The sequence below is a fragment of the Cnephaeus nilssonii genome (genome assembly GCF_951640355.1).
Source record: "Cnephaeus nilssonii genome assembly, chromosome: 13".
Lineage (NCBI taxonomy): Eukaryota > Metazoa > Chordata > Mammalia > Chiroptera > Vespertilionidae > Cnephaeus > Cnephaeus nilssonii.
Window position 1 is genome coordinate 46,883,019 of NC_137084.1, and position 19,697 is coordinate 46,902,715.

The 19,697-nt window shown below is 42.3% G+C and overlaps 1 protein-coding gene across 2 annotated transcripts in view; it reads left to right on the forward strand.

Annotated features, from left to right (window-relative positions):
- AAMDC (adipogenesis associated Mth938 domain containing) overlaps window positions 1-19,697 on the forward strand; it is a 29,154-nt gene that overhangs the window by 1,055 nt on the left and 8,402 nt on the right. For both annotated transcript variants that reach the window (XR_013814376.1, XM_079787586.1), the window contains exons 2-3: window positions 2,989-3,138; window positions 17,310-17,405. Coding sequence is in view for 1 of the 2 variants with exons in the window: in XM_079787586.1 (XP_079643712.1) it covers window positions 3,007-3,138; window positions 17,310-17,405 (228 nt within the window). In the remaining variant the exon portion in view is untranslated. The remainder of the gene's footprint in view (window positions 1-2,988; window positions 3,139-17,309; window positions 17,406-19,697) is intronic.

The window sequence follows — 19,697 nt, forward strand, 5'->3', positions numbered from 1 at the left end:
AAAACTTACATAGTACCTCCTTCCTAAGAAGAATTTGAGGCAAGGTACAATATAACCATGTAAAATGGTACAATTAATGATTAAGGAAGATAAAGAAATTTATAGGCAAATAATTATATTGGGAACAGAAAAATGCTTACCACAATTAAATGTTGAATTTTGTTCTGCATTTCTAGGTTTAAAAAAAGGGAAAACCATAATGGTCTACATCATTCTCATTATCTAAAGAAAGAAAAAATACTCATTTATCAAAAGAGAAAAATTATAAGAGGAATTTATTACCTAGAATACTTATTTCTAATATTCTAAAAGGGAAAAAATGTTCTTTTGAAATATATCAAATACTTTTGAAAATTGCAGTTTAAGAATACTGATGTACTTGGTTTCCTTTAGTTCTTTGAATATATTTATAATAGCTTCTTTGAAGTCTTTGCTAAATCAAACATTTGGGAACACTCAAGTACAGTTTCTTTTTTAAAAAAAAAATTAATTTTATTTATTTCAGAGAGAGGAAGGGAGAGGGAGAGAGAGAAACATCAATGATGAGAGAGAATCATCAATGGGCTGCCTTCTGCACAGTGGATGGAGACCAAAACCCCAGCATGTGCCCTGACCGTGAATCAAACCAGCAACCTTTTGATGCACGGGATGACGCCCAACCAACTGAGCCATACCGGGCAGGACCACTGCATTAAAAAAAAATAATTATATATATATATATATATATATATATATATATATATATATATATATATATAATTATTATTATTGACGGTATAACAGATGTCCTCAATCCCCCCCCCCCCCATGCTCACAGCCTTTTGTCCACTCGGGATATGTGGAGAACTTATTCCCCTATGGCTGTGTCACCTCCTGGAAATTCCAATTAAATCCTTCCCTACTCTCCCAATCCATTGTTTGCCCCAAATATCAAGGAACCAGAGCCACCTGTCATCCATGTTCACCTCCACTGAGATCACTAGTTTAAATCATAGTGCTTAAAATCAAGTGAGCCGCCTCTGACTGGAGCAGCAGTCTGTTGTTTTTCATGCTCTGCTCCAACCACATTGAACCTCTGTGCCAACAGAATCAATGTGGGGGCATGGGAGTGGTCCCTGGCAAGAATAACAAAACACCTTACTGTTCTTATCTGGAATTCAGTGGTTGTCATAAATAAACACTTCTCAGTTTATACATATGCATTTAATAGTATTTCTAGAGTACCAGGTGGTTATTTTTTATAGTTTTGTCCAGCTTTATATTTGCTTTTGGGGAAAGGTTATCAATCTCCTCACTCCATCATGCTGAACTAAATCTCCACCTTTTCATTTTATCTCCAAAAAAAAATATCCTGAGAATTCCTTCCACAGTCTGAGAAGTAATTATACTATCTACTTTCCAAGGCTGGATGTTTCAGGATCCCAAGAATAACAATTTACTTATTAGACCTCTAAAGAATAAGTGACAACCACATAAATGAGAAAAATGCTTCTTAACTCACAGTGGATTATGGCTAACTATATTTTGCATATATAATAAGGAAATTACTTGTTTTAAAAAATCCAAATACTGGCATTGTTCAGAAAAATTTAAGTTTCTAATTATTATAAAGTTGAACTGATGAAACTTGTTCACTGAAACATTTTGACTTGCATTATTAATGCTTTATGTCCCAACATTTATATTTTTAAAAATTCACACACGAATGAAAATGGAAAAACTGCCCATACCTTATTTCCCCTATTTTTCCACTTGCAATCATATACTTAGGTATCTTTTGACCCCATGGGGAGAAAAATAGCTAACATTCAGAACAACCAATAATAGGAAGAAGAGAAAAAAAATTTTTTTAAAGAATTAAATGTTGCCTGGCTGGTGTGGCTCAACGGTTGAGCATTGACCCAGAAACCAAGAGGTCACTGGTTCAATTCCTGGTCCTGCCCGATTGTGGGCTTGACCCCCAGTAGGGGGTGTGCAGGAGGCAGCTGATTGATGATTTTTCTCACTTACTGAAGTTTCTATCTCTCTATCCCTCTCCCTTCCTCTCTAAAAAAATCAATAAAAACATATTTTTTAAAAAGGGATAAAATGTTCCCCATCATAGTGGATTCTTAAGCACGTTCTCCACATATGCAGCATGCTAGCTGGATGTCTTTTGGCATAATTGTTACACGTTTGGCCTGGATAGCACATAGGTTGGTGTCTTCAAAAAGGCCAACCACATAGGCCTCACTTGCCTCCTGCAAAGCACCAATAGCTACATTCTGGAAGCGCTGATCTGTTTTAAAGTCCTGAGCAATTTCTCGCAGCAGATGCTGGAAGGGAAGTTTGAGGATCAGAAGTTCAGTGGACTTCTGATCATTTCATGGAGTGCCACAGTACCAGGCCTGTAACGGTGAGAGTTCTTCACCCTTCCAGTAGAGGGCGCACTCTTTTGTGAGCGGCTTTGGTAGCCAAATGCTTGAGCACTGGTCAATTTGTGAGCAGTCTGCTTTGTAGGAGCCATGGTGTAGAGCAGCGATTTTCAACCTTTTTCATCTCATGGCACACCATAAACTAATTACTAAAAGTCTGCGGCACACCAAAAATATTACAATTTTTGGCGATCTGACAAAAAATATAGGTATAATGTTGGTTTAGTCACACCGGACGGCTGTTGTTGTGTTGGCTGTTGTCATTTTTTTATTTGACAGTCTAAGGGAAAAGAAGCCAGTGTCCCTAACTAAATAGTCAGATATTGCATGTTTAAAAAATTCTTGCGACATACCAGTGTGCTGTAGCACACCAGTTGAAAATCGCTGGTATAGAGACTTCCTTACTTACCTCCTTTCTCCTCCTGCTAGAGCTCTATGAGCTAGAGGCGGCGCTAGCATTAGAGAGTGATAGTATTATATATAAAAATATATTTTTATATAGTATGCCTCCTGCATTTTGGAACTATTTCAACCTTACTTTATAACTGATTTGGTACTTTTTTTTAAATTTCAGATTTCAGTTAAGTTCCTTATGTCTTCCCCTGAAATTGCTTCCCTTTCATGGGGGCAGATGAAAGTACAAGGCTCTACTAAAATCTATAAGGACTGCAAAGTGTGGCCAGGGGGAAGTCGGGATTGGGATTGGAGAGAAACAGGAACTGAGGTAAGCTATTAGTGTTTGGTTGACACTGCTTAAGGCTAACAAAGTGATTTCCACCATCCTAAGCTATAATGACCAAGTGAAAAGTAGCTCTCTCTTTTTCTCTATTCTCTCTCTCTGTGTCTCTCTGTCTCTCTCTCTGTCTCTCTCTGTCTCTCTCTGTCTCTCTCTCTCTCTCTCTCTCTCTCTCTCTCTCTCTCTCTCTCTCTCCCTTTCCTTGAGATATAATTCAAGTATGCAATTCAATGGAGTTTTTATTGTCATAAACTTATGCAGTAGTTACCACTACTAATTCTAGAATATGCTATCACCCCAAAAGGAATCCCCATAACCATTTTCAGTCACTGCCTATTCTTCCCCTCCCCCAACTCCTGGCAACTACTAATCTACTTTCTGTTGCTGTAGATGTGTCTATTCATTCCAGATAAACAGAATATTCAGTTCTCTTAGGATTGGAAATCCTGGGTCATATGGTAACTCTATGTTCAACCTTTTGAGGAACTGCCAGACTGTTTTCCAAAGCAGCTGCACCACTTTACATTTTAGATTTTAGGAATGTGTGATGTTTTCAATTTTTCTAAATCTCTCTACACCAACACTCACTATTGTTTGCTTTGTTTTTATTATACCCCTTCTAGTGGGTGCGAAATGTTCTCTCATTGTGGTTTGAATTTGCATTTCCCTTGTATTGCACTTCCTCTAATATTCTCAGTGTGCAATACCTAAGGTAGAGTCTGTGTTCCATGAGTGGAGGTTGGATGAAACAAGGGAGACCTTACCTCTCAACCACACTCACTTGGGACTTAGCCCCACAACAGACAGCTGGGGGCAGGACGGGAAACAATGGAGTCCTAGTCCTCCCTGGAAAAACCTTTCCAGCTGGAAGGTGAGAGGAGAAATGTTCTTAGCTGCAGCAGTGGAGTGGGAGGCAGGCAGCAGTCCTTCTTTAAATACCATGATTTCTCACCTTTCCTACCAAATATTTATAGACATCCTTTAACAGATGTTTCTTCATTTGCTGTGTGCTCTAAGGATCATTGCCAAAGGCTTTGGAAGGTTTTTGTTTTTTTGTTATTGTTGTTTGAATGATTTTTTTTCTGTTTTTGTTGGTGGTGGTGGTGGAGGTAGTAGTTGGTTGGTTGGTTGGTTGGTTTTTGTTGTTTCTTTTAATAATTTTCACTTAAGAGCAGTTGGTGGAGCTGTTCATGCTGTAATGATGGAAATTGATCTTCAGTTTTAAATATATTTTTTTTATTTCAGAGAGGAAGGTAGAGGGAGAGAGAGAGGAACATCAATGATGAGAGAGAATCATTAATCGGCTGCCTCCTGCATGCCCCCCACTGGGGATTGAGCATGCAACCCGGGCATGTGCCCTTAATTGGAATCAAACCAAGGACCCTTCAGGCCGCAGGCCATCGCTCTATCTGCTGAGCCAAACCAGCTAGGGAATCCTTCAGTTTTAAAGCATAGTTTTGTTTTGCTGAATATAAAATTCTTTTTTTTAATGTGTTTTTTATTATTATTGACTAGAAGCCCGGTGCACAAAATTCGTGCCCAGGTAGGGTCCCTGGGCCTGGCCGGCGATCAGGGCCGATTGGGGCCTTCCAGCTGCCGGCCGGGGCCTTCCTTCATTCCGTGCCGCCCCCTGGTGGTCAATGCACATCATACCAAGTGATAGAACTCCCAGTCAAACTCCCGTGGGGACACTTTGCATATTAGCCTTCTATATATATACTAGAGGCCCATTGCACAAAGATTTGTGCAATAGGCCTTCCTTCCCCTGGCTGCCATCACCAGTTTTCCTCCGGCACCCAAAACCCAGGCCTTCATTCCAGCCGCAATAGAGAAGCCAAGCCTCGAGGCTAGGCTTCTCAGCTCAAGCTGCAGCAAGGCTTGGCTTCTCCACTCCAGCCGTAGCAGAGAAGCCAAGCCTCTTCAGTCATCTTCAGTCTTCAGTCTTCAGTCTTCTCTCGGGCCAGAGCCTTCAGTCTTCGCTCCATGCCTGCATATGCAAATTAACCCGCCATCTTTGTTGGGTTAATTTGCATACTCACTCCTGATTGGCTGGTGGGCGTTATGGAGGTACGGTCAATTTGCATCTTTCTCTTTTATTAGTGTAGATTAGAGGCACACTGCATGAAATTCATGCACGGGGGTGGGGTCCCCTCAGCCCACCTTGCACCCTCTTCAATCCAGGACATCCCTCTCACCAGGACCACTGGCTCCTAACTGCTCACCTGCCTGCCTGCCTGATTGCCCCTAACTGCCCTCCCACCAGCCTGATCACCCCTAACCGCCTCTGCCTGCCAGCCTGATCGCCCCTAACTGCCCCCCCCTGCTGGCCTGGTTGCCCTCCAGTGACCCCCCCTGCTGGCCTGGTCACCCCATATAGCCTGATGTTCAGTCATTTGGTCGTCCCTCACCCCTCTGCCGGCCTTGTCACCCCATGCAGCCTGCTGTTTGGTTGTCCATCTGGTTGTTTCGGTCACGACAGCCCCTGGCTTTTTACATATTAGGGTAGATTTCAGAGAGAGGAAGGGAGAGGAAGAGAGAGATAGAAATATCAGTGATGAGAACCATTGATCAGCTGCTTTCTGCACACCCCTTACTGGGGATTGAGCCCGCAACCTGGGCATGTGCCCTGACCAGGAATCAAACTGTGACCTCCTAGTTCATGGGTTGATGATCAACCACTGAGCAACACTGGCTGGGCTGAATATAGAATTCTTGATAGACCGTCTTTTTCTTTCATCACCATAAATGTGCCATCCCACTGTTTTTTGGCCTAATTGGTTACTAATTAGAAATCAGCTGTCATTCTTATAAAGGTTTCTTGGACTTGACAAATTGCTTCTCTCTTGCAGCTTTCAAAATTCTCTCTTTAGGTCTTTTACTTTGAACAATTTGACTGTGATAAGTCTAAGTGTGGCTCTCTTAGGGTTTATCGTACTTTGCATATACTGAGCTTTGTGGATGTGTACATAGTTGTTTTGTCATTATATTTGGGGAGTGTCCAGCCAATATTTTTTCAAATATTTTTTCTTTCCCTTCTATCTCTCTCCTCTCTTGTGATTCCCATTATGAGCATAATGATATGTTTTGTGATGTTCCACAAGTCTTTGAGTCTCTCTAAGAATGTCCTCAGGTGAGGATTAAAAAAAAATTATGACTACCCAGCCAGCGTGGCTCAGTGGTTGAGCATTGACCTATGAACCAGGAGGTCACGGTTTGATTCCTGGTTAGGGCACATACTCAGGTTGTCAGGCTCGATCCCCAGTGTGGGGCGTGCAGGAGGCAGCTGGTCAATGATTCTCTCTCATCATTGATGATTCTATCCCTCTGTCTTTCTCTCTCTTCCTCTCTTAAATAAATTATATATAGATATATATAGATATAGATATATATGTAGATTTTTTAAATTTTTTTAAAAGAAGGGCCTGAAGAAGATGCAGGCCAGCAATGCCAAGGCCATGAGTGCACGTGCCCTGGTAAAGCCCAAGAACGCCAAGCCCAAAATCCCAAAGGGTGACATGACAGCTGCAAGCTCAATCCACTTGCCTACATTGCCCACCCCAAACTTGGGAAATGTGATCATTCCTACATCACAAAGGGTCTCAGGCTCTGCTTGCTAAAGTCCAAGCAGAGCCTGAGACCCTTTACTGTACAAACAGTAAACCCTCAGGTTTACTGTTTGTACAGTAAACCTGAGGCAGTATCATCCAGTCAAAAAAAGAGAGAGAGTCTTAGACATGAAACACTGATTTATAGATCAGTCCTGCTTAATACTCAATCCTTGAGGGAAATAAGTACCTGAGAATGTTTCAGGGAGTTCTTACTGCTTGGGACTGCTACTTTTTGTTTATGCTATCAACTGATGGAGATATTATCTCTCATTATTTTGTATGCTCTAAATACATGGTAGTATAGTTGAGCTTTTTTTTTTTTTTTTGCTTTTTTTTTTTTGCAACAGCACTCTATCAGTGGGAATTCTCAGTGGACTTGGTGATGTACACTGATAAGCATTTTTTGTCATGCTTGTGGATCCAGCTTGAGCAGCTCTGCTTCAAGCTGCAGTCTGCAGGTTGGCTGGGTGGGCTCTCCTCTCGCTGTCTCTAATCCTCCTTGGACCACCGAGCTAGCCAGGATCTGTTCTTCTTGTGGTATATGAAGCTCACAAGCATAAGCCTCACTGAGCAATACATTTCAAGCCTTTGCTCACCCCAGGTTCACCAACATCAATGGGGCATATAAGTATATTCTGCCCACAGTAGGAGGGCAAGAAGAGTAAATATTTGCTGAACACTCATCCAAACTGTCCAAATGGTCAGTCGCATGTTGAACATCTGCATATGAGTTGTGCCATGGGCAACTTAAACTCAACATATCCAAATGGACTTCATTTCCTTGTCCCTCCCCCTCCACCCAGGTATCTAGGTCCTCTCTTGTGTTCTCTATCTCCATTAATGGTACTACTATCCACACAGGGAAACAGCAGAGGCAATTTTTATTTCTCCACTTTTCTTCCCCACCACATCTAACAAAGTACATTTGTTGATTCCACCTCAGCAAAGTCTCTCAAATTTACTTCCTCCTGCTGCCTCCGTTTTCTCTCCTGGACCATGGCACTGATCCCCCAGCTGGTCGTCCTGCCTCTTAGTCTGCCTTTTTCATGTCTCTCTTCTGTTACCATTTCTAAAAGATGAAGTTGCTCATGTCTCTGCTCTGCTTAGAAAACTCCAGCGGCTTTTCATAGACTTCAAAATTAAATACGATAGTGTTCACAGCCATTTTTTATGATACAGTTCCAAATTAGCCTTTCATTCTCATCTCCTATATTTCATAACATGCATCTGAAGACCTAGCTGTCCCACACCAAATACTTATTGCCTTCCAAACCTACCATTATCTTTCATTTTGTATCTTTTGTGCCTTTGCTAAAACCATTTCCCTTACTTGGAATGACACACTCCCTTTTGAAATCTTATATCCTTCAATTCTTAGCATTCGTATTATCTCCTCTAAGAAGCAGTTTCTCATAACCCTTGTGAGAATGAGCAGCTTACTCCCTCCTCAGTATTTCTGTAATACTTGCTGCCTCTATTATAGCACTTAGCACAGATTGCCTGTATTATAAAGAGTGTATTTATCTGTTTTCCTCACTAAGTCCTCAAGTTGTTAGTATTCCTCACTAAGTGGAGCGCTTCCTAAGGGTAAGAACCATGCATTTAGCCCAGAGCCTATAAAATAGGAGCTCAATATATTTTTGCTGTATTGAATTTTTCATTATAAATGTCATTAAACCAATTTTTAAAAAACCTTTTGTGACATTTCCTCTGAGGTAGGTTAATGTTTTTCTTTTTTTATTAGTTTAAAAAGGGAAGGGGTAGGTTTTATAGTGATTAAACAATGGAAATATCAAGAAAATGTATTGTCTTTAACCAATGTCCTTGAAATGGTAATTACTATTACCTCCCAATTCTCTATCCATGATTTTTAAGCAACTACTATATAACTGCTCAAATATAGCTTTTCCAGAGTCACACAAATAATATATTTGGGAATTAAGTTTTGAACCCTAGTCTTACTCTAAAGCCCATACTTTATAATTGTTTCATACTATCTTCACTCATTTCTCTCCCAAAGCAATAACTATCTTATTAGAGAAGATCCTTCTGTGTGGAAACATGCATAAATCACTCATGTATATATCCTTTTGTTAGGCTGAAAGTGGTCAGGATGGAAGATGTAAAACAAGTGTATTCAACAATGAAGATAAATATTTTTAAAAAGTGTAAAATTAAAAGAAAGCCAAACCAATAAGCACCCACCCCAGGAGAACTTTACAGGACCTATGGAAACTTTATCCCAACTTTTAATTTTGAAAAATGTTAAACCTACAACACAGCTGTATGAATAATACAGTAAATACCCATACAAACTTTATCTAAGTCCTCAAGTTGTTAGCATTTTACCATATTTGTTTTTTCTCTCTAAATACACACACACTCACACACATTCACACACTCCTCCCCCAATCATTTGAGAGTAAATGGCAGATATCATATTTCAGCATTTCTCCCCTAAGGACATGACCATTCTCCTACATAGCTACAATACCATTATCATAAATAAGGATATTATCATTAACACAATATTATCTAATATACAGTCTATCTTCAAATTTCCTCAGAGTTCCAAAAATATCCTTTATGACTGTTGGTTTTGTGGTTTTATTTTTACACATAATGCAGGCGTAGGCATAAAGTGAAACACAATTCCCACAGAGTCATACCGCCGACCAGACCAGAGGTCCTTGTGCCCGGGACAGTGTTACCTAAGGAAAGACAGATGGGTTGTTGCTAACCCTCTCTGCTCTTGTGTTGGTTTGCTTTTGCTCTTGTTTTTATTCACCTTTCAGCCTGGTTGATGTGGGCAGCCTATTCTGAACTCTTCTGTGTTAAACTTCTCACTCTTTTTTCTTAATTTTGAAAAATATTGAACATATTTAACAAATTAAAAAAAATAGAAAAGACACTTGTATACCATCAACCTGGATTCACCAATTGTTAACATTCTGCTACATTTGCTTGTTTGTCTCTCTGTGGCACTTTCTCTCTCAATAATGATTTTTGTTGAATCATTTGAAAGTAAGTAGCATACATCGTGAAACTTTAACCCTAAATACTTTAGCATGTATGTACTAAAACAAAAGTATCCTGCTATACCTAATCACAATATGACATTCAACATTGATGTAACACTAAACACTGTAAGAAACTCAACATTGAAATATTATTAAATAACATCTACTCCATGTCAAATTACAATTGCTCCAATAAAATAAATGTCTTTTATAGCTGGCTTACTTTTCTAATCCAAGATATATTCATTTGTTGTCATGTTTCTTTAGTCTCTTCATTTAAAACCAGTTTTCCACATTTTTTTCCTCTTTTATGACACAGATGGTTTTGAAGTGTCTGGGACAGTTGTTTTTTAGATTAGTTCACAATTTAGATTTATCTGATTTTTTTCTATCATGATTAGATTCAAATTAATATTTTTGCCAAGAATGTTCTTGTCATTGCCAAGACAGTCAATTGTGGCTTCAGTGCATTATATCTGGAGGCACATAAAGTCAGTTTGCTCAGTACTTGATGAGTTGTTTGATCACTAGGTTAAGTGGGTACCTACCAGACTCTTCTATTGTAAAGATACATGTTCCCATTTGTAATCAGTACATAATCTGTAGAGTAATATTTTGAAACTTTGTGATTATCTTATTCCCCAGCAATCTTTCATCCAATGATTTTAGCATTAACTATTGATCCTTGCCTGAATTTATTATTACATTAGTGATTGCAAAATGATTTTTTTAAAGGTTGGGGGTTTTTTGTTTTGTTTTTAAAATATATATCTTTTTTATTTCAGAGAGAAAGGGAGGGGGAGAGAATCATTGAGCAGCTGTCTCCTGCATGCCTCTGACTGGGGATCGAGCGCCCAACTCGGGCATGTGCCCTTGACTGGAATTGAACCTGGGACCCTTCGGTCCACAGGCTGGCGCTATATCTATTGCACTAAACTGGCGAGGGCGAAAATGATGATTTTTAAAAAATACATATTTTTATTGATTTCAGAGAGAAAGAGACAGGGAGAGAGAGATAGAAACATCAATAATGAGAGAGAATCATCGGTTGGCTGCCTCCTGCACGCCCCACACTGGGGGTCAAACCTGCAACCCGGGGATGTGTCCTGACCGGGAATTGAACAGTGACCTCCTGGTTCACAGGTTGATGCTCAACCACTGAGCCATGCTGGCCAAGCCAAAATGGTGTTTTTTATAATTCTATCATTTCTTCTACATTCATTAGCTGGATTCTTCTGTGAAGAAGAGGTTCTCTTCTGACACTGTCACCATTTTTATTATCACTATGGGCTCATGTTTTCTTCTTTAAATTTAGTATGTGCTATGTCTGAATGTTTGTGTCTCCCACCAAAATTCGTATGTTAAAATCCTAATACCCGAAGATGATGATGGTATTAGGAGGTGGGACCTCTGGGAGATGCTAGTCATGAGGGAGGAGCCCTCGTGAGTGAAATTAGTGCATTAGAAACGGGACTTCAGAAAGATCCCTTCCACCCTGTGAGGGCACAGTGCGAGGGGTCAGCTATGGCCCAGGAAAAGGCCTCACCAAGCTGGGCCTGCTGGTACCTTGACCTTGGACTTCCAGCCTCTAGACTAGAGCATGAAAAATAAATGTCTGTTGTTTTATAAGCTACCCAGTTTGTGGTATTTTGTGGTAGCAGCCCAAAGAGAATAAGAACATGTTTTAATCTCTTACCATCTATACTAATAAAAGGGTATGCTAATTAGACCGGGAGACCTTCTGGACAAAGACAGGGACTTGGCCGGCCTGCAAACTGCCCCCAAACAGCCCTCAGCCCCTCACCCAGGCCGGCCACACCCCCCAGCTGGGACCCTCACCCTGATGGGGGCGTGGCCAGCCTGCAAAGGGCCATCAGCCCCTCACTCGGGCCAGCCACGCCCCTCAGCGGGCCAGCCACGCCCCTCAGCGGGGACTCTCACCCCGATGGGGGCGTGGCCAGCCTGCAAACGGCCATCAGCCCCTCGCCCAGGGCGGCCATGCCCCCCCCCCTACAGGGACCCTCACCCCAATGGGGTTGTGGCCAGCCTGCAAACGGCCATCAGCCCCTCACCCAGGCTGGCCATGCCCCCCCCCCACAGGGACCCTCACCCTGATCCGGGACCCCCTTCAGGGCAGACCAGCCAACCCCCCCCCCCCATGCACCAGGCCTCTATCTATAGTATAGATATAGTATCTATCTATAGTATTAGATTCTATACTAATAAAAGGGTAATATGCTAATTAAACCAGGAGACCTTCCGGACGTCCTTCTGGACAAAGCCATGGTGGTGGGGCCGAGGCAGAGGCGGTTAGGGGCGATCAGGCCAGCAGGGGAGGGCAGTTGAGGGCAAGCAGGCCGGCAGGGGGGGGCAGGGGGGGTGAGCAGGCCTGCAGGTGGGGACAGGTAGGGGAAAGCAGGATGGCAGGGGGGGACAGTTGGGGGTGAGCAGGCCTGCGGGGGGGCAGTTGGGGTGAGCAGGCTGGTGGGGATGGCAGTTGGGGGCAATCAGTCCGGCAGGGGCGGGCAGTTAGGGGTGATCAGGCTGGAAAGGGGGGACAGTTGGGGTTGATCAGACCAGCAGGCAGGTGAGTGGTTAGGAGCCAGCGGTCCTGGATTGCGAGAGGGATGTCCTACTGCTGGTTTAGGCCCGATCCCTGTGGGACATCCCAAGGGGTCCTAGATTGGAGAGGGTGCAGGCCAGGCTGAGGGACACCCACCCCCCATGCACGAATTTTGTGCACTGGGCCACTAGTCTATAATAATAAACGCATAATATGCTAATTAGACCGGACGTCCTTCCAGATAAAGCCAGGGCTGCGAGGGAAGCCCGGGTCCTGGGTGCCAGAGGGAAGCCTGTGCCGGCAGCTGGGGGAAGGAAGGCCTACTCATGCACGAATTTCATGCATTGGGCCTTTAGTAATTAATATTTTAACCAGTGTTCTTGTGACACGTTCCCATCAGTTTTTTACCACTGCGTTGCTTTCTGGCATAATGCGATATATTTTTCCTGGGTTCAGCCATTTCTTCAGGGAGCCCTGGTTCCTTTTAGTGAGAAATGATATCAAGAAACCCAAGAGCTGGGTATTAGGTGGGCTCATTACTACTCAGATGTCACTACATCTAAGCCCTTTCAGTATACAGAGCCAGAAAATTTGTGTGCTGTGTGTGTGTGTGTGTGTGTGTGTAATGAATTCATAATAATACTTCTAGCTCAACCCAACAGCCCCAGATGCTTTTCTCTGTGTTGTTCCACCATCTTGAGCATTTGAATGGTGGGAACAGGTTGGAGCCATGGCCAGAAGCCTAACTTAATGGAAGAAGAAAGAGAAGAAAAGCTCATGCTCAATGTTTCAAGGCTCAAACCCATATGTGGCATCATTTCTTCTGCTCATACGCCATTGAATTTTTATTGGTGATAGCATAGTGACGTGTTCCACACCTCGCTGCACAGGAGCACAGGAAATGGAGTCTAGCTGGGCGGCAGGAAAGGGGCAGGATGGGTTTTGAAGGAACTAGCAGTCTGCCACTATGAGATGTGAAGATAAGTTTGCTAATGGACTTTTGGAAATGATTTCCACTCTTCTAAACTAATAAAGAAGCACATTACTAGACCACACATCTGTTTTTAATGTTTTATTGATTGATTGATTGATTGATTAGAGAGAAACATTGATTTGTTGTTCCACTTATTTATATTTTCATTGGTTGATTCTTTTGTATGTGACCTGACTGGGGATCGAACCCGTAACCTTGGTGTATCATGATAACACTCTAACCACCTGAGCTACCTGGCCAGGGCCTGTTTTTAATAATTTGATCATTTTGGTGTGTAAAATCTGTTTTCTTTGTAATCCTATACATTTTCTCTTAAGCTTTTAAAAACTTTTCTGAGAAGGGAGCCGTAAGCTCCACCAGATTGATTGCCAGAGTGGCCTATGGCACAAAAACAGATGCCTGCGCAGAGGCAGGAAGATCATTTAAGAGGCTGTTAATTCCCCAAGCGATAAAGAGAATGTGTCTTGGGCAGTGTCCGCAGGGACAGATTCCAGAGATCCTTTAACCTTCACTCACAGAACCCGTTTTTATCAGCAACACAACCAGCTGACAGCTTTGCTTCTAACATTTATGCTCACTTCATTTTGGCAGGAGGAACTGCTTCCTTGAAAGTGTAATTTAGGAATGTTTTCTTTCAAATTTGATATAAAGTAGGGGGGAATGTCTAAGCCATATAGGATGCCACCTTATTGTTTAGCTGGCATAATGGGTATTAGCTGGACATTTCCCCACAATTAATAGCTTTCCCCCAAGAAAACACAATAAGCTTTTACTACCTTAGACACCCTGTGATGTAAAGCCTCTTTAAAAAGAGGAACAGAGTCAGAGCCTTAGTGGTTTGCCCCCAGGGATTGGAAGAAGCAGAGGAGGAGCTGGAGGCAGGTTGAGGACGCCTCAGTAGCAGGCCTCTGCGCTAGGCTGTGAGTAATCGCCCGCCAACGCCTGCATCCACAGGCTGCTGCAGTGAGCGTTCATTGCTCCGCACGTGACACCCTGGGCCTGCAGTATAGCACTCACAGCAGCCGAATTTGTCACTTGAGTTCCATTGATTGGCAGCTCTGATGGGCTGCTGCTGTCTCCAGTCTCTGAATCTCCGGATGATTATGGTTTTGAACTCTCTTGACCTTTCACCCCCTTCCCACTCGCCTTGTTTCCTTAGACTAGAATGTGAGCTCTGAGAGTCAGGGCATCATGGTGCTTCTCAAAATATTGTGCTGTCCTTTGTTAAATGAAGGAATCATTCAATAATTGAGGTGGATGCATTTGCTGAAGGAAGGTGAAGCTTTCCAATCCTAATTTGTTAATTCTATTAAGTATTTACTTTGGTCATAGCTTCTGGAAAAATGTTAGGTTCTTCATATCATCACTGTTTAGCGCAGGGTGGTTCTAGGATTGATCAGAGAGCTGTGGGGAAAAGGCATTTAATCCAATCCTCTTACATTATTTAAGTACCGATTATTGTAATCAATAATATTGTAATCAGAAACAATATCCCCTTTTTTTGTTTTGCCTTTTCAAAATTTACGAACCTAAATAACTGTATAGAATAAGAATTCAATCTCTCCTAACTGGGAAAGCTGAAGGCAGAGATACTATTCAGAGATACCTGGGCACTAACTCGGGGGCCTCTCTCAAGATGAGGATGTGCCCTTGCTGCTGATCAGTTTGGTTCACTCTTTGGAATGCAGGTGATCTAACTTGGAACACTCTTTGATATTCCCCAAACAAAAGCTCACAGTCTTAGTGTAAATTCCGTAGGAAGGTGCTGAGGAGGTAAGTCAGAATATAAAGGAGAGAGCCTGGCTTTGTTATCAGCTCTGGAGCACTTGCTGACTAAGTGAAGAAATCAGCAGCAGTTGCACACCCCGCGGAGAATCAGGGGACATGGAGAAAGCCAGCAGATAGGCTGCCTCTGCTCCCGCTCAGGAGCCACCTGCCTTCTGTTAAGTTTTGCTTCCTTGCCTAAATAAATCAGGAAGTATGTGGCTGTGTGAGCTGTCTTCCTGCTTTATTTTTTATTTTACTTATTTACTTGTTAATTTCCTGTTTATTTTGAAATAATTTTAGACTTACAGAAAAGTTACAAGGATAGTAAAAAGAATTCTCATTTTTACCCAGATCCAAATGTTAACACTTTTTTATATTTTCTGTTATCATCCTCTCCATTGATATATTATTTTTTGAACTGTTACAGATATTATACTCCTTTACTCCTAAATGCCTGTATGTATTTCCCCAGAGAACAAGGACATTCTCTTACATAATCATAATACAATGATCAAAATCAGGAAATTAACATTGATACAATACTTAATATACAGATCTTATTAATATTTTTCCAATTAACCTAATACAGATATCACATTTACTTGTCATATTAATGGAATAATATAGGATTTTTTTCATTATTTAGAGAATATTTGTTTCTGTGGGATCATATAGTTTTGTTTTTTTTTTTTTTACTTTTTTAAATCCTCACTCAAGGATATGTTGTTATTGATTTGAGAGAGAGAGAGGAAGAAACATTGATGTGAGCGAGAAACATCGATTGGTTGCCTCCTGCACATGCCCTGATGGGAGCCGGGGATCGAACCTGCAACTCAGGTATGTGCCCTTAACTGGGAATCAAACCCGTCACCCTTTGGTTCACAGGCCGATGCTCTATTTTATTCTATCATAAGAATCTAGTGTGGGGTTCTTATGAAATCCTTCCACAGTCCAAATTTTGGCATCATGTCCAAGTGCTTTCTTCTCCCACCCCATCTCTTTCTATTCCCTCACCTGTCAGTTCCACTCCAGTCATACTCAACTACCCGTAATTGACTAGGTTTTTCTTTCCTCTGAGCCTTTGTACATGCTATTCCCTTAACTTGAAATGCCTTGTTCCCTGATTTCCTTTAACTTGGCTAATTCTTGGTTGTCCGTTAGGTCTCGGCTTAAATGTCACCTTCTCTGGGATGCCTTCCCTGACCATCTGCCCCAACTCCCCTATTAGTACATGCAGACCCCAGGAAATGCTCCAAGACTGAAAATTTATCTTCATAAGTGGAGAGCAGACAGGGACTGAAGAAAGAGCTGGTCACTCCAGTCTGGTAATTAATAGAGTTTATTAAGGGAAACTTACATACAAGGTATGTCATGGGCAGCTGCAAGACAAAATGGATCCATGAGCTGCTTGGCAGGGCCAGAGAATTATAGAGGATTTGGGGGAGAGTGGAGGGTGGAGGTTGAGTAGTCACAGGTGTGAATGCCACCAGGTATGGGAAATTACATGCTTGACCAGCTCAGGATAACAACCTGTTCCAGGAACTAGCACATAGCAGGAGGCAAGAAAGGGTGCTGATTTATGTCAGAATGAATATCAATTACAATCATACAGTCTTTAAGGGGGTTGCAGAAAGCAACTCCCATTCGGGCCTTGGTCCAGGTTTCGGGACAGACAGCGGTCATGTCAGAGTCTCTCCTCCACACACCCCAGGTCTGACTCAGTGCTCTTTCACTATGTTGTACACACCAGGAGCTTACTTCCTTGTAGCACTTGTGAAAACTATTTTAATTTCTTCTTAATCTGCTATATTTTGCACTAGACTTAGAGCTCCTTAAGGGCAGCATTTATCATCCCAGGGCCCAGAACAAAACATTTCTTCAGTGAATGAATGGGTGAATGAATGAATCCCACAAGAATGGCGATTACAAAGACAGATTAAAAGAGCAAGTAGCTGGCCCTAGCTGGTTTGGTTCGGTGGGTAGAGTGTCGGCCTATGGACTGAAGGGTTCCGGGTTTGATTTCGGTCAAGGGCACATGCCCAGGTTGTGGGCTTGGTCCCCAGTAGGGGGCGTGCAGGAGGCAGCCAATCAATGATTCTCTCTCATTGATGTTTCGAACTCTCCTTCTCCCTTCCTCTCTGAAATCAATAAAAATATTTTTTTAAAAAAGAGCAGGTAACTGGTATACTTTTTCTTTTCTCACCCAGCATTCTCCTGGTGTGCAGCCTGCAGATGTGGAGGAAGTTGTCAAGAAGGGTGTGCAGACACTTGTGATTGGCCGAGGGATGAGTGAGGCCTTGAAGGTAGGTCTTTGTGAACACAGTGTCCTGAGGACAGCTGCTGATCTCTTGGACCTTTACCTTAGAGATATGCCCTTGTTAGGGGTTCATCTCTAACAAGGGCATATCACCACTAGCTCATCAGCAATATGCACCCTCATATTGCTGGTGAGCTAGTGGATGTCCCAGGATAAAATAATGGCTGTGTACTACTCTCCTCATCAGGGGGAGCTCTCCGTCTCTACCTAACCCTGGACCTGTATTGCTTCAAGTATATCTCAGAAAGTCCTCAATCTTGGTATTTCTCAAGCTCTACACCTATTAACATTTGGTTCTTTAGATTTTTATAGAACTTTATATTTTATAATAGATTTTCTAATACTTTCTCTCTTCTTAGATGCATTCAAATTATGTTTTCTCCCTTTATGAAAAAAATATTTATTTTAATTTTATTTACGGAAAAGATTCAATGCAGAAATGTGGAAGGAAAAGGTGAAAAGATTTGCCCTCTCCAGTCTCCACACTTGGGCACACTGCTCCAATTTTCTAAGCATCTGCAAATATATGCATACTTACATATATGTGATATAGGTATATATGAACATACTTACAGCAATTTTTACATAAATAGGGTCACACTATACATATTGCTCTGTAACATTTTATTCACTTACATTATTACATTATGGACAGCCTTTCACATAAGTATATAGAGATCTGCCTTATTCTTTCCTTTAGATAGGTGTTCTAAAATCCAGCTTCCTGATGAAGGTGCCCTTTATTTATTTACTAGAGGCCCAGTGCATGAAATTCATGCACAGGTAGGGTCCCTAGGCCTGGCCGGCAATCAGGGCCTATCGGGGCCTTCCGGCTGCTGACCTGGGCCTTCCTTCCGGCTGCAGGCCGGGGCCTCCCTTCCCCAGCTGCCAGCTGCTGGCTGCCGGCCAGGGCCTCCCTTTGTTCCGCCCCATCCCCTGGTGGTCAGCACATGTCATAGTGAGTGATCGGTCTCCCAGTCGAATTCCTGTGGGGACAATTTGCATATTAGGCTTTTATATATATAGATAGATAGATAATTTTCAGTTTAACCTAATTTTTTCCTTGTTAAAATAATTTCTATTATAAAGCTACTGTTATCATAAAATTGTTCATATAGAAAGCGTTCAGGACAAGCCAGAGTTGAGAATATCTAATAATAGCTGCCACTATTGAGAAACTTTTATATAAATTCATTTATAAATATTTATATAGCATCTTCTATAGGTTAGAAACTATTCCAGGCACTGGGGACAACAAGATAAGACAAAACAAGGTTCATGACCCTCATGCATCATAAAAGAGTATACAATTTCAGATCATAATAAATTCTGTGAAGAAGGTATTGACTTCTGAGGGGCTCCACGCAATGGGGTGGTCAGGAGGCCTTTCTGAGAAGACATTTGAATTGCAGTATGCATACACTAGTTAACTTCATCTTCACACCAACCCTGTGATGTATATTATCTCATTTTACAGGGGAGGAAATTGGGGTTGAGAGGCTTTAAATAGTTGGCTTAAGATCTCTTGGTTGGTACATGGCAAAGTTAGAATTTAGGCTCAGGTTGGACTGACTAAAACATTTAACATTTACATGGTTTGGGGTCTGCACCATGCCAGGCATTTCATGTACCTTCACTAAATTAGTTCTCATACCAACCCTGGGAGCTAGGTATTATTATCCCTATTTCCATACAAAGAAACAAAGGCTCAGAATTTAATTCACTTAGCCAAGGTTACACTGCTAGCAAGGACTTAAATCCAAGGCTAACTCCAAAATCAGTGCTTTTTCCATTTCATCTGAGATTTTTTTTTTTCCATCATCTCAGATTTATGCATACACTAGTAGCCTGTTTGCACGAAGATTCGTGCAATAGACCTTCATTCACCTGGCTGCCTGCACCAGTTTTCTGCCGGCACCGGGGACCCAGGCCTTGGCTGTGGCCACCGCCTTCTGCCTTCTTTCAGGGTCGGGGCTTGGCCCCGGGCGGTGGCCTTGGGCTCGGCCGCACCCAACATCCCTGCTAAGGATCTCAGGAGCCGACCACCAGTGGTTTCCTGCTATCCGTGCAGGCTCCCCGCTGGTGCCCAAGGCCGGGAAAGCCTCCGCCCGAGGCTTTCCCGGCCTTGGGCTCCGCCACACCCCAACATCCCTGCAATGGTTTCCTGGTGGGCGTGGTTGGTGGGCGTGGCTTGGGCGTAGCGAAGGTGCGGTCAATTTGCATATTTGTCTATTATAAGGTAGGATATCATGATACTGATGTCAACTTCTTAGAAAGC